Genomic DNA, 15,388 nt, shown 5'->3' with positions numbered 1-15,388 from the left:
ACAACGTCTCAGTCTCTGTTTCTCTGTGTCCATCGTCCGTGTTTGTCTGCCAGAAGAAAGGACCGATTAACATCTGATCCGAGTCTTTAGATATTCTGGGAGACAGAGATCAGATGTCATACAGTTCACTTCACACAATGACCTCTTTCTCCAGTGAAACCAGAGCCCAGCGTCCACCATGCTTCACATTTCACAAAAATCAAACAAGCTCTGATGCAGTCTGTGGACAGATGTTGCCTTTTCCTCCACATGTTGAAGCTGCTGCAGAGATTTATTCAGAGTCCAGAGCATCACGTCCAGGGGTACGACGCTCCATCTCTTTTTCTCTCCAAGTGAGGAAATAGAAAAAATTCCCATTTTGCATAATTCAGTTGAAATTCATATTTTTTGAAGCTCTTGAAGAGCCAATAATCTAGCGGAGGTAGAGTAACAGTAGCTGACCCTTCCCATTGTTCCCCTGTAGTGTGTTCATGTTAAATAAAAAGGACATTCATGTAACTGCTTTGGGATTAGTTCTTCATGTAAACATTCATATTTTCATTATTGTGGCAGGTTGGAGGGTTTCTTGTACAAACAAATACAAATATTTTTTGCAGATCCAGAAGGATTTCTTTTAATTTCTTTGGACCAAAAATGTCTCTTTTGATATATTATTGCAGACGGCTACACTAGCGCTAGTACGACACACACACACACACACACACACACACACACACACACACACACACACACACATACAGGAATACGTCTGATTTATGGTCCTGAGGCTCCACGCACAGCTTCTTCTGTAGCCGACCAAGTGACAGGAGATTTGTGTATATGTGTGTGTGTGTGTGTGTGTGTGTGTGTGTGTGTGTGTGTGTGTGTGTGTGTGTGAAATCTGTAGCAGGAAAAGTTAACCCTCTCCTTGATTTCATGTTGTTTATGGAGAAGGAGAACCAGGAAATGAGTCAGGGGAAATGCAACGCTACCAAGCCACGGCCGAGCGGCGTGCACTGCCGTGACGTGTACGAGCAGCGGTGCACGTCAGGCTACAGCGTAGGGTCGGTATCTCCACGTACGTACCCACCACGTCGATTTAACGAAGGAGCATAAATCAGCCTTTATCCTCCCAACGGTGTAGGACACGTCTACAGACTACTTTACAATAATCAGCCTGAAAACCTTTGTCGTATAAAGACAACCTTCTGTACACCATGCAATGACAAGCTTCCTTAGGCCTTCTGCACCCTGGCCGCGTGGCGTGAGCGTGTCAGCTGCGTGGTGTGTCCGTTTTTATTTGGGCTCCCATCGTAACAAGTTAGAGCTTACACACTACCTGAGTGACACGCATGTCTCAAAAACGTGTGCAGACAACATAGAATAGGAAAAGATGTTTATATGTCATTTTGACATGAATACATTTAATAAATGACATGTTGATGTTTGAAAGTCTGGAGGTTCTGACATAAATGCAGATATAATTGTCATTTAATAAAATAATAAATAATTATGGATTTTCTAATATTGCACCTGTCAATACAGAAGGAAATATTCTGCAGCCTATTTAGCCGTCAATCCTGCCGATGTTGTCTTTGCTGTAATCAGATGAGTATATATTTATGTTTATGTTTATGAGAAACATCCATGTGTCCAGACCAGGCTAGCAGCAGCAGCGCCGCGTCAGACACCTTTCTGGTCATGGTCAAGACATAGAACACGCCACGCAGCCGCCACGCAGCTGACACGCAGCTGACACACAGCTGACACGCAGCCGCCACGCAGCTGACACGCAGCTGACACGCAGCCGCCACGCAGCTGACACGCAGCTGACACACAGCTGACACGCAGCTGACACGCAGCTGACACGCAACAAAAACGCCACGCTCACGCCACGCAGCCAGTGTGCAGGAGCCCTAAGACGGATAAAAGAAGGAGAAAATACAATGAAGCTAAAATAAACAAGATAACAACCAATAATAAAGTAGTAATACATAGTTTGAGAGAGAGTTTTCAGAGCTGTGATGTTCAACCAGAGAGACTGAATTACAAACAGACATTTGGGGAAACTTTTTCTGACATTTTTTAAAAGTTTTTGTCGAAGTTTTTGCTCCATTTTGCCGGTCCAGTCAGAGAGACTTGGGGGGGGGGAGATGACCTTTGGCCTGATTTAATCTCAGGGTTTATTCAACAGGAGAGTTGCATCAGAGGAGCAGGAAGTGTGGACGGACTTTGAGATATTCTGTGGTTTCATATCGATCTGAGAGACTAAAACCCTCTCTGAGTGCTGTTATCTGGTTACAACCCTGTCTGTCTGTCTGCCTGTCTGTCTGCTTGTTTGTCTGCCTGTCTGTCTCTCTCCTGTCTATCTGTCTACCTGTCTGTCTGTCTGTCTGCCTGTCCGCCTGTCTGCCTGCCTCTCTCTCCCTGTCTGTCTGCCTGTCTGTATGTCTCTCTCCTGTCTGTCTGTCTGTCTGTATGTCTGTATGCCTGACTGTCTGTCTCTTTCCTGTCTATCTCTCTCCTGTCTGTCTGTCTCTCTCCTGTCTCTCTCTCTCTCTCTGTAGGAGGAAGTGTGATCATATTTCTCAGTAATAATATCTTTTCTCTCCGATTCATTCATCCTGAAATCAAACCTGCAGCTGATAGAAACTGGGATTGTTCCACACTCACATCCCATAATATCCATCTGATACCAACTACAGATGCCTCTTTCACATTCACCTTTTGTTCAGTTTTTCGACACTTTCAGAGTATTTTTCTACGCTTTTTCCGAGGCTTCATTCTCAATTTTTTTAGCATTTTTTTCCTACACTTTGCGTCAACGATTGACACTTTTTTCGCTGTTATGTAACAATCTCTGCTTAGTGAGGAGATCTAAACTCCCACTCACATCACTTCTTCACCCTACGCTCCCCGTGTCCACTCAACACCTGAATAACGCAGCGTTCAGACCAAACAAAGGTACCCGGTGATTGGCTGCAGGGCCGTCTGTGTGACGTTGTGTTCTGAAACCCCCCAACAAAGAACTTTATACTTCACAGTTCCTGTTTTCCCTCAACTCGTTAAGATTTCAACGTTCCCGAGCGCACTTGAAGGCAGCTTTACTTCAGAGAGAGACAAAAGAGACGAGCGAGACGGATTTATTCCTCAGAGTGTAGCCTCTCAGCCTGTTCTCATGAACCAGACGTTCGAAAAGCAGATGTCACGTGACCCGCGGGCGGTCTGCTAGTTATCGTACGATATCATACGAACACATTCACGAGAACACGTTGACCTGTGACTTGACTTGTTTATCACCACAGAGACTCGAGACTTCGTCCCACCTCCAGATACAAGGAACTACGACAAACAAAATAATCTGATCTGGTCTGACAGCTTCAATAAGAAGGAGCTTCCTCTGGTTCTGGTTCTGGTTCTTACCGGACTTCACCATGCCCTCCCTGTCTGTCTGATCCAGATCCATGTTGTCCTGCAGATTCTGTTTCAGGGTTTCCGTGTTTCAGTGTGAGTGAGAGACCCCGAGGTTTAGGCAGTATAGGAACATGCTAGGGAGGTGCTGGCAGTCCAAATGCAAACGTAGAAAAAGGTTGGGGGGGGGAAAAAAATTAAAAAAACGTGGGGAAAAAACATTGAAAAAAGTGACAAAAAGTTGGGGGAAAAAAACAAAAAAAAGTAACAGAAAACACCAAAAATGTGACAAAAACTTCAAAAATAACAGCAACAAAATTTGAAATAAACAACAAACGCAGAAATAAAACCAGATTAGATTTCAGAGTCTGAGTGGATCCTCTGATCCAGATCCATGTTGTCCTGCAGATCCGGTTTCCGTGTTTCCGTGTTTGAGTCCGAGCGGAGCTGCATCCTCTCTGCAGGAGCAGCAGCGCTCCTCTGCTCCCTCGGACTCACACACTCAGAGTTACATGATCCTCCCACTCTTCCCTCCTCCTTCTCTCTCTGACCCTCTCTCGGTGTTTTCCCACGCTGCTGCCGGCAGCTTCACGGGGGTGTAAATGTGCCAACAAGTGAAGTGTGAAGCTGAAAACTCTCAGTGTTCAATCCTCCGAATTAAAACACAAGAATTATCAGGAGGTGGTACGGACTTGTACCGCAGCGAGGAGATTTTGAAGATTTCTTAAAGACAAACAGCTCACAACCAAAAGCGGGGCAGGCAATCACAAAGGCGGGAAAACCAGTGGGGAAAACACACAAAGCAGGAGGTACTCAGGTGAAGAGAGGGGCGGAGCTGTCAATGATGATGAGTTGGGTCAGATGATAATAATAATAATAATAGAACTTTTTCACGGCAGACATGGTGACATTTCATAATAGGAAAAGCACAGGTGTATTCAAAACCATTAATGATGGCTGCATTCCACTTAGGAGAGGTCCTGGTATTGAGCATGCTGACTCACCAAAATAGCTTACTGGGACACTTGATGGAATTGAGCCATTGTTAAGGTTATCAATTTCAGCTGTGCTTTTCCTACTATGACAAGTCAAAATGTCTGCTGTGAAAAAGTTGTGAAAAACTTGGTGCACATCCCAAAAACACTGACTGAAGTGTGTGAGAGAGAGAAAATACAATGGTCACCACAGGTATATAGTAGAGCTTAGATCGGCCCAAAAAATCAAGCCTGAACCTGCCCGAGCACGTTGCGTCCGAGCCCGGCCCGACACATTAACTGTAATTATGAGCCCGAGCCCGATTTAAACCCGACAATTTTTTAATACGTGGGCCGTTATAACTGACGTTCTCAACTACAATTCAGAGTTGTTTGAACTGCAGAAATCTGTTTAGAATAATACAACAAGGACGAAGACTGTAAACTGCGCTGTTTGTTTAGAATGGAACGGATCACAAGTGGATCCGAGTGAAGAAACGTAGAAACAATGATGAACAACATATTGTTGTCACTGCCCACGACTTGTTTAAACTGCTTCCATACCTCTGACTTTCCTCCACACTTGCTCAAAGTTAATTCTCCTGTTTTTCTTTTTTTCTTTACATCTTCAAGCTCCCGGTGTGATGCGTGCGAGAGGAGGAGACTCCGCGCATGACACGTGCTGCATTTTGTAACTGCAGCCTAACTTTTGTACACATACACATTTGTTACTTTTATATATATATATATATATATATATAATATTTCTGATTATGGCATAGCTTTCTCCCCACCCAAATAGGATAATAAGGTAATGGATAAAAAAAAAAAAAAATTGCTTGATCAAGGGTCCGGCCCGGGCCCGGCCCGAGGATGTGGCGGAAAATAACGGCCCGAGCCCGACCCAAGGTCCGGTCTGGCTCGGGCTCGGGTTGAGAATCTAAACTCTAGTATATAGTTAATATCATTGGTAACAGCTGATCTGAGCTACCTTTACTCTGTTGTTGGACATGTCAAAGAGAGGACAACACAGAGTCTCCACGATAGGAGGTATTGGCAGCTTATCTTTTACTTTTTTTAACAAACATGAATTCTTTATCTCATCATCAGAGGAAACTTTGCAGCATCAGCTCTCTATCCAGTAATTAATGTCCTTTACACAAGTCTAAAACCATGGAGGCTGACGTGTCTTCATACACACATTATTCAGAGAGGAGTGGAAACATCCAGAGATAAGAGAGAGGTACCCCACCTCTCTCTTATCTCTGGATGTTTTCCACTCATCTCTGAATGGGTGTGTGTGGGTGTCTGTGTCTCTGTGTGTGTGTGTGTGTGTGTGTGTGTGTGTGTGTGTGTGTGTGTGTGTGGTGGGGGGGGGGGACTAGAGGAGGGAGGGGAGACCGTATCTAAAATGGGTCAAACATGTCCATTTAATGATAATTATACCTCTCAAGTTTGTTCTGTAATTCAAAAACCGTGGGTCCAAACGGCAAAAATATTATCACAAGAGATAAAAGTCTGGCGAACACATTGATGTGGTTTTTAGGTTTGTGGTATTAAATATATGCGACACAGAGCAGGTAAGAAACAGGGAACCGTCTGCGTCCTTTCAGATATTTCTTTTCATTGTTTCTATCTGCAATTTGGTATGATCAGAGCCAAAAGTTTAGGTCCGGTGGATTCCATAGTTACATGTCTGCGATCGGCACAAAATGTCCTACATTTTGACCAACCATGATGTATGAAGAGTGAAAACTGTAGAGGAGAGAGCACTTTGTTTAGATAAATTTCAGAGAATCGTACTGCAGCTCCCCCCTCTGTCCTCCCCTCTGGCTCTCAACAGTCCGTCCCCATACACACACACATTGGAAAATCTGAAACGGTCTGAAAACTGGACGATACATTAACACTCGATGGTGTTTTAAGCCCCCAACGTCTCCTTCCAGGCAGCACTGCGACCGTTGACTTCAAGGCACCTAACCCTAACCTTAACCTTAACCATCACCATAACCATTGCCTAATCCTAGTGCCTTCCAGGCAGTGCTGCCTGGAAGGAGATGTTGGGGGCTTAAAAAAACGATAAACTACATAAACTGTGATTTGGTAGAAACCGTGCTTGATATATAAGTATTGTCTTCGGTTTAAACTTTTAATTATTTTTCTACCTTAAAGCAACACCAAAGCACTTTTCCTCTTCGGTCCCCCTACAGGTTGGAAGCGGAATTGTGTCCATTATGTCATTATTCGAACTACAGATCCGCTACCCGATCTGACAAACTTGCATAGTGGGGTTATAGCCGATAGAGGGCCGCAAAGCGAATGCAGAAGTGTCGTTCACCCTGTTACGAGTTGATGAACCACTGAAACGATTTTGGAAACATTATTGCTTTAAAGTATGGCGAGACAGTATGGCCCCAAAGAGGGGTTGTTTTGAGCTATGTTAAGCGATTTCACGAAGATTTCCCATTAAAGTCAATTTTGCATTGTTTATTGACGATTTCGTGGAAACTGCGCGGCAAATCTCTTAGAAAAGTCATAGCACACCATTCCCGATCATTACACACATTTTGATGTATTTTGTGTGCATGTGTTGGCAATGCTCCGTGACTAGTAGCGGGACAAAAATGTGGTGGAATAATAACAATAAGTATGGAGGATAATAGTCATTGTGCGTCAGCACCTTTCATGAAACTGTAGTGAAACATTTTGTCTGTCATACTGATGTGTGATCTTTCTTTCATATATTATCCATTACTGCATGGTATTTATATTTTCATGACTTTATATGTATTTACTTTTATACTATACGATATTTACTCTTTTTTCTATATTATATTATGATATATTAGTTAATAGGGATCCATTATAGTACTGTATCATTTGCAAAGGAAAAACTATGGCTTTTCCTGCCTCCGTAGCACTGAGGCTGTGCCACCCCCTCCCTCTCGTGTAGCCTCCACACTTGGAAGTACCTGGCAAAGGGCCAATACCCTGAAAGTGTGCGAACTAATCAGAAAAGAAACAGAATCAGCAGCACAATTGCTGAGCCGACAAGAATACAGTCCCTCCCTCTGCATGCTCACCCATAAAAACCCTGAGTTTCCTTTTGTCTCGCTGGTGCACTTTCACAGACTGCTTGCACTCTGTTAAACTGCCTCCTTCTACTTGCAAGAGGATAAAGAAAATAACATAGTGGTTTTATAGTTTAACTTGTTGGGAATTCACTTTTTAACATTACTGTCACCTAAGAGTTTTATTACAAATCATTTTACCTTTGTGTGTGTGTGTGTGTGTGTGTGTGTGTGTGTGTGTAAGTGTGTGTGTGTCTGTGTGTGTCTCTGTGTGTGTGGGTCTGTGTGTGTGTCTCTCTGTGAGTGTGGGACTGTGTGTGTGTGTGTGTGTGTGTGTGTGTGTGTTTGTGAGTGTGTGTTTGTGAGTGTGTGTGTGTGTGTGTGTGTGTGTGTGTCTGTGTGTGTTGTGAGGTTGTCTGTGTGTGTGTGTGTGTGTGTGTGTCTCTATGTGTGTGTGTGAGTGTGTGTGTTTGTGAGTGTGTGTGTGTGTGTGTGTCTGTGTGTGTGTGTGTGTGTGTGTGTGTGTTGTGAGTGTGTGTGTGTGTTGTGAGTGTGTCTGTGTGTGTGTGTGTGTGTGTGTGTGTGTGTGTGTGTGTGTGTGTGTGTGTGTGTGTGTGTGTGTGTGTGATGCATCAGTGCAGTAGTACTGGGATAGTAGTGCTTGTAGTTTAGCAGTTTAGTAGTTATTGCATGCTGCATGCTGCTTCTGCTTGCTACATTCTGCTTACAGCTACTGCCACCGACTAGCCCTTGTGCTCAGGGTCAAAAAGAGGAGCCGAGTGCGTAAGTCTCCTCCTGTCGGTACACAGCCTCTCCACCGCCAAGACTCCTACAGTGCCTCCTCGCGGCCACACACGGTAACTGGGCCCTAGCGGACCCAGGCTGAACTGTAGGGGATCTCGGAGCAGCAGTGGGCCCCAGAGGCGTGGTGTGCAGGCCCACCAAGCAGTGGACACGCCCTGGCACCCGCCAACCACTGCCCCAACTATGGGTAAATAGTCCCACTGCCTTGTGGGGTAGCCTATAGAGGCAAAGGCTAAGGGAGCACACCCTGAAAAAAAAAGACAAAAGACCTCAACGGCAGAACAGGCGGAGGATGATGGCTGACTTAGGTGGAGCATCACAACGGCTGGGAAGGCGGATGAAGGCTGCAGCAGGGATGGGTCTCCAGTCGTCTTGGACTCCATGCCACTGGACCCTGACCCAGACCTGCCAAGGATCGTGTGGTGGCTGTCTGTGCACCAGCCTCCCCACGTTAAACAAAGCCACGCACAGGTGTCCTCCACAAGGGAAATCCACCCTACCACCCCGGATAAAGTCCTATGGTGACCAGCAAGTGGCAACGGGGGCAGGTTTGTGTAGTCTGGAAGTCCCTAGTCATGAGCTGGCACATTTAGGCGATGGGTGTCAGAGTCAGTCATGGGCTCTTGGAACGAGGCAGAAGAGCTCTTCGGCAGCTACACCCATGACTAAGCAGCCCTATTTAGGATCCGCTCTGCTTACCCCACATGGGGAAGGGGCTAGAAAAGGTGCCCTAAAAATAGCCTGCCTCATACTGGATTACCGCGTCCAGAGGGAACACCTCATTTGCGGTCAGAAACTTAAATTTAATTTTGGAGCCTGGAATGTGCGCACTCTGATGGACAGCACCTCCAGTGACAGACCTGAGAGACGAACCGCCATCATTGCCAGAGAACTGCAGAGATGCCGGATTGATATAGCTGCTCTCTCCGAAACCCGACGGGCAGCTGAAGGAGGAGAAAGGTGGCTACACTTTCTTCTGGAAAGGAAAGCCAGCCGATGAGGCTAGAAACCATGGAGTTGGACTTGCCATCAAAAACCAGCTTGTCAACCACCTCTCCGAACGTCCTGTGGGGATCAGTGAGCGCCTCATGACCATCCGTCTGGTGTTGGCCAACAACCAGACAGCGACAGTAATCAGCGCCTATGCGCCTACCCTAGACTCCGACGTGGAGGAAAAAGAAGCCTTCTACGCCTGCCTGGAAGAAACCCTGTCAAAAATCCCCAGGGAGGACAAGATCATCCTCCTTGGAGACTTCAATGCTAGGCTAGGCCGGGACCAACACCTCTGGAAGGGCACTATTGGCAAGGAGGGCATCGGTAACATCAACTCCAATGGAGTGCTGCTTTTGAGTAAGTGCGCTCAGCACAACCTCGTCATCACCAACACTCTCTATCGACAGAAAAATAAATTCAAGGTATCTTGGAGGCACCCTCGCTCCAAGCAATGGCACCTCATTGACTATGTAATTGTAAGAGCAAGGGACCGCTGTGATGTGAACATCACAAGGGCCATGATAGACTCCGACAACTGCTGGACAGACCACCCCCTCATCCGATCCACAATGGCTATCAAACTTAAAAAGAGGAGGAGGATTCAGAAGAAGCAGACCCGGCGAAGACTGAACCTAGACAGCCTGAATGAAACTGCCACCCAGCAGTTACTTCAGGACTCTCTCAAGGAAAGTCTTCAGCAAGAATATCCTGATAACATCGAAGAGCACTGGGGCCTTCTCAAATCCACCATCCATGACTCATGCGAATCCACCCTTGGGTATCAGTCCAGGAAACATCAGGACTGGTTTGATGAAAATGACACCGAGATAGAACAACTTATCTCTAGAAAACGAAAAGCCTTCAGAGTGTGGCAAAATGATATAACATGTGAAGCCAAAAGGGCAGCACACTCCAGAGCCAAGGCTGACGTTCAGAGATTGATGAGGGAGCTCAAGAACAACTGGTGGACAGAAAAGTCTTTAAAACTCCAGAAACTGGCAGATTCAGGTGACACCAGAGGTTTTTTCAATGCCACTAAGGCTGTCTATGGCCCTAGCCACCGCGGCTTAAATCCCCTGCGCTCAAAAGATGGACAGACTCTTCTTAAAGACAATGACTCCATCAACGCACGTTGGAAGGAGCACTTTCAGGAACTTCTGAACCGTGACAGCTCAGCTGAACCAAACATCGCCGACCATCCAATCCAATCAAAGAAGACATGGGGGAACCTCTTACCCTAACTGAGGTTCACAATGCCATCAGGAATCTCAGGAACAACAAGGCCGCTGGTCCTGATGGGATCCCCGCAGAGATTTTAAAGGAAGGAGGACCAAGGCTCTGGCGCCACATTCACAGTCTACTCGTCAAGGTCTGGGAAAGGGAAGAGCTCCCCTCAGAGCTCCGGGATGCCCAAATTGTTACCATATTCAAGAAAGGGGACAAGGCTGAGTGTGGAAACTACAGGGGCATCTTGCTCTTGTCAACAACAGGCAAAATCCTTGCTCATGTCCTCGCCAACCGCCTGCTACCACTATCTGAGGAGGTACTCCCTGAATCACAGTGCGGCTTCCGCCCATCTAGGGGAACAACTGACATCTTTTCTGCTCGCCAACTACAAGAAAAGTGTCGGGAACAAGGACTGCCTCTGTACATGGCCTTTATAGACTTGACAAAGGCCTTTGACTCCGTGGATCGTCAGGCACTGTGGAGCATACTATCAAAGTATGGGTGTCATGACAAATACATCCGTGTACTGAGGCTGCTGCATGACGGCATGTCAGCCACAGTGCTCAACAGTGGCTTTGAATCTGAGCCCTTTATTGTAGAAACTGGTGTCAAACAGGGATGTATCATTGCTCACCCTATTTGCCATCTTCATTGCAGCCATACTCCACCTTACTGGTCAAGAGTTGCCACAGGGGATCCCAATCCTTTACAGGACTGACGGCAGGCTATTCAACCTTAACAGGTTCAAAGCCAAGAGCAAGGTCAGATGGTAGGCGGTAGATGTTAGACATGTATCAGCCAATCAACACTCACCATGACATGCAGCAGCCTCAAGCAGAAGCGTCTCCTCCCCTTTAATGATTAAATCTAGAGTGCTCCTTTAATGAGTCATTTAGGAAACTCTAAAGTAACTATTCAGAGAGGAGCGCAGCTTTCAGCTCAAAGACACACTTAAGTGTGTCTTTGATATGCATATTAATATGCATATAGTCAAAATACTACTACTGAGAAAAATAAGTTTTATATGTTAGAAGTGAACCTTTGATCCTGACAGCAAAATCAACAAAATTGAACAAAAACAAAAGTGAACAAAATTATAAACGCAACACTTTTGTTTTTGCCCCCATTTTTCATGAGCTGAACTCAAAGATCTAAGCCTTTTTCAATGTACACAAAAGGCTTATTTCTCTCAAATATTGTTGACAAATCTGTCTAAATCTGTGTTAGTGAGCACTTCTCCTTTGCCGAGATAATCCATCCACCTCACAGGTGTAGCATATCAAGATGCTGATTAGACAGCATGATTATTGCACAGTTGTGCTGGCCACAATAAAAGGCCACTCTAAAATGTGCAGCTTTACTGTATTGGGGGGTTCCGGGGGGTTGTCTGAAAACCAATCAGTATCTGGTGTGACCACCATTTGCCTCACACAGTGCAACACATCTCCTTGGCATAGAGTTGATCAGGTTGTTGATTGTGTTCCACTTCTTTTCAATGGCTGTGTGAAGTTGCTGGATATCAGCAGGACCTGAAACACGCTGTCGTATACGCCGATCCAGATCATCCCAAACATGCTCAATGGGTGACATGTCCGGTGAGTACGCTGGCCATGCAAGAACTGGGATGTTTTCAGCTTCCAGGAATTGTGTACAGATCCTTGCAACATGGGGCCGTGCATTATTATGCTGCAACATGGCGCCGTGCATTATCATGCTGCAACATGGGACCGTGCATTATCATGCTGCAACATGGCGCCGTGCATTATCATGCTGCAACATGGGGCCGTGCATTATTATGCTGCAACATGGGGCCGTGCATTATCACGCTGCAACATGGGACCGTGCATTATCACGCTGCAACATGGGACCGTGCATTATCACGCTGCAACATGGCACCGTGCATTATCACGCTGCAACATGGCACCGTGCATTATCACGCTGCAACATGGGACCGTGCATTATTATGCTGCAACATGGCGCCGTGCATTATCATGCTACAACATGGGGCCGTGCATTATCACGCTGTAACATGGGGCCGTGCATTATCACGCTGCAACATGGGGCCGTGCATTATCACGCTGCAACATGGCGCCGTGCATTATCACGCTGCAACATGGCGCCGTGCATTATCATGCTGCAACATGAGGTGATGGTCGTGGATGAATGGCACAACAATGGGCCTCAGGATCTCGTCACGGTATCTCTATGCATTCAAAATGCCATCAATAAAATGCACCTGTGTTGGTTGTCCATAACATACGCCTGCCCATTCCATAACCCCACCGCCACCATGGGCAACTCGATCCACAACGCTGACATCATCAAACCACTCACCCACATGATGCCATACACACTGTCTGCCATTTGCCCTGTACAGTGAAAACCGGGATTCATCCGTGAAGACAACACCTCTCCAAAGTGAGTTTTACCTTTATGTTAACTATCACTTTGTGTGTGTGTGTGTGTGTGTGTGTGTGTGTGTGTGTCCTTCCACTCTCTCTTATCTCTGGATGTTTCCTCTCCTCTCTGAATAATGTGTGTATGAAGACCCGTCAGCCTCCATGGTTTTAGAGTCATGTAAAGGCCATTGATTACTGGATACTGGAATGGACTGATGCTGCAAAGTTTTCTCTGATGATGAGATAAAGAAGTCATGTGTGACAGAAAAAGAAGCAACGACTCAGCTCAGCTTTACCACATGGTAGCCAAAATATCACATAGTTGTTGTTCAATTAGATTCACAAACAGAAGAGAGACAAGCCCGCTCTGTTTCTCTACAGAATCCCGTGTCAAAAGGAAAACCCAGACATGAGGATATTGTGGATTTGTGCAAATTAAACGTGCCGTACTGGCGGACAACACTGACTCGGAAACTAACCACGAGTGCAACCAAAGACTGTGGTCGAGCTAACGTTAGCTGTATCTCCCATCTCTAGGAGTGGGGGGGGTGACCTGGTGAATAAGTGCAGCATTGTGATTGGCTGTGTTTGGAGAAGGAAAACAAGTCACTTCTTGTTAGATTTTTGTGTCTTAGGTAGAGAATTGTTATTTGATAATTAATAAAAAGTGTTTGATGCAAATGAATACTGAGTTAAAGTCTGAGAAATAACTCCTGGTTTTGGAGATTAGGGGTGTAGTTTGAGTGAGAGGTTTCTAAAGTCATGTTAGGCTGACATGTAAATATTTAGTGTGTAAACACTGTAATATGCAACCACTGTATACTACTGACTTACTGTGTACATCTACTTCAGAGGGAAACATTGTACTACTACGTTTACCTGACAGAGAAATGTTACTGGTTACACACACACACACACACACACACACACACACACATACATACACACACACACACACAAACACACACGCACACACAAACACACACACAGAGACACAAACACGATCTGAAATGAAGACAGATTCAGCAACTGCATGGCCTGTTTCTCGCTTTAAATGTTTTCAGAAACACGTTTCTGTGAACTATTTTCGTTAAATTACGAGATCGTATTCCGAACAAGCCGCAATTATTGTCGGTTTTGAAATCCGGGAGCAGAAAGCCCTACATGATGCGTTCGTCCAATCAGCTGCAGCCATCTTGGTTTTAGGAGAGCGGAGCCTGTTTTCTTTGCTTGTCATTGGTCAGTGAAGAGAAACTGGTGGCGAGCTCACTAGCGTGCAATGCTGGGAAGCAAGATCCCTGCCGTGAAATGGTATATGGACATCAGAAACAGGTTATATTCTCTCTTTTTTGTGCTTTACAGAACAATCCTGTGTTTATTAAACTAGTATGTACCTCTGTGTGTGATGTACCTCATCACACTTTTGTAACAGTACTTACCCTGGCACTATTAGGCTCCTTAATGCTCAGGCACCTTGCAGAGTAAACCTGGACTAAATGCACCTTATTCAAATACACTTTAGAGACTGCACCAGACACTTCATGGGAAGTTGCAATAGCACAAGGTCTTTACAGCTTTTTACTGGTCTGAATGATTGTCTATGTGATTGTCTTTTATGTACTGTATGTTCCTGTGTATGTATTGTCTTTTTTTAACCTGATTGGCACCAAGACAAATTCTAATCAACTGTGTTGACATGGCAATAAAGTACTGAACTTGAACTATATCTCCACCCTGGCCTGGGAACGCCTCAGGACCCCCCCAGTCAGAGCTGGTTAATGGGGAAGTTTTGGGGCAACCTGCTGGAGCTGCTGCCCCCGCGACCCGACCCAGGATAAGAGGAGGAGGAAGACGGATGGATGGATGGATGGTAGCCTGAGAGGGACAAACTTACCTCTGCCGCTTGGGTGCTTCCCTTTCTTCACACAGTGCTGCTTCGCTGGAGGCTCGTGGTCGATGCTGTACGCCTTCTGGGAAACACAGAAGAAGAGAGAATGGCTTCATCACTTCCTGTCACAGTTTCATCTCAACCATGTCACATTAGAGGAGATTGTGAAAAATATATTGGATCCAAAGACCATGAAAAAATATTGTGAAAAAGCGCCGAAAAGCAACAGAAACGTCGGGAAAAAAAACGACAGAAACATTGGAAAATTGTGCTTAAAAAATGAACACACACACACACACACACACAGCCTGTCTGTGATTGGACGGTGTCCTCGCTGCCTGAATGGACTTTGTGTTGGTTGCTAGGAGACTTCATCAGGCTGCAGCATGGTGACAACAAGACCTTCACTGTCTCACAGGACCCCCCCTCCCCCCTTCCCAATGTCTCACAGACCCCCCCCCCACCACCACCCCTCACAGAGACAGGGTGTGAGTGGGGTCTGTTTACTCCAGGATGAAGATTTTATGAAGAACGACACTGAGGTTATTAGGCGTTTCTGTCTGGTTTTCTGCAGGCAGCCTGACTAACAAAGCCCAGGACACCCCCTCTTAACCCCCCCGGACCCCCATCTACTAAAGTCTG

General features: G+C 45.8%; 1 protein-coding gene across 2 annotated transcripts in view; it reads right to left on the bottom strand.

Annotated features, from left to right (window-relative positions):
* Positions 1–15,388, bottom strand: part of si:ch211-236d3.4 (protein FAM107B) — a 35,502-nt gene that overhangs the window by 9,337 nt on the left and 10,777 nt on the right. The window contains exon 2 of one of the 2 annotated variants that reach the window (XM_031316196.2): positions 14,753–14,828. In XM_031316196.2, the coding sequence (XP_031172056.1) occupies positions 14,753–14,828 (76 nt within the window). Of the gene's footprint in view, positions 1–3,402; positions 3,595–14,752; positions 14,829–15,388 lie in introns of those variants that run through there. The other variant, XM_031316197.2, reaches the window with a different exon arrangement.

Source organism: Sander lucioperca, chromosome 6 (assembly GCF_008315115.2).
Source record: "Sander lucioperca isolate FBNREF2018 chromosome 6, SLUC_FBN_1.2, whole genome shotgun sequence".
Taxonomy (NCBI): domain Eukaryota; kingdom Metazoa; phylum Chordata; class Actinopteri; order Perciformes; family Percidae; genus Sander; species Sander lucioperca.
The sequence above is the reverse complement of the archived record's forward strand: the minus strand, read 5'-3'. Positions and strand labels throughout refer to the sequence as shown.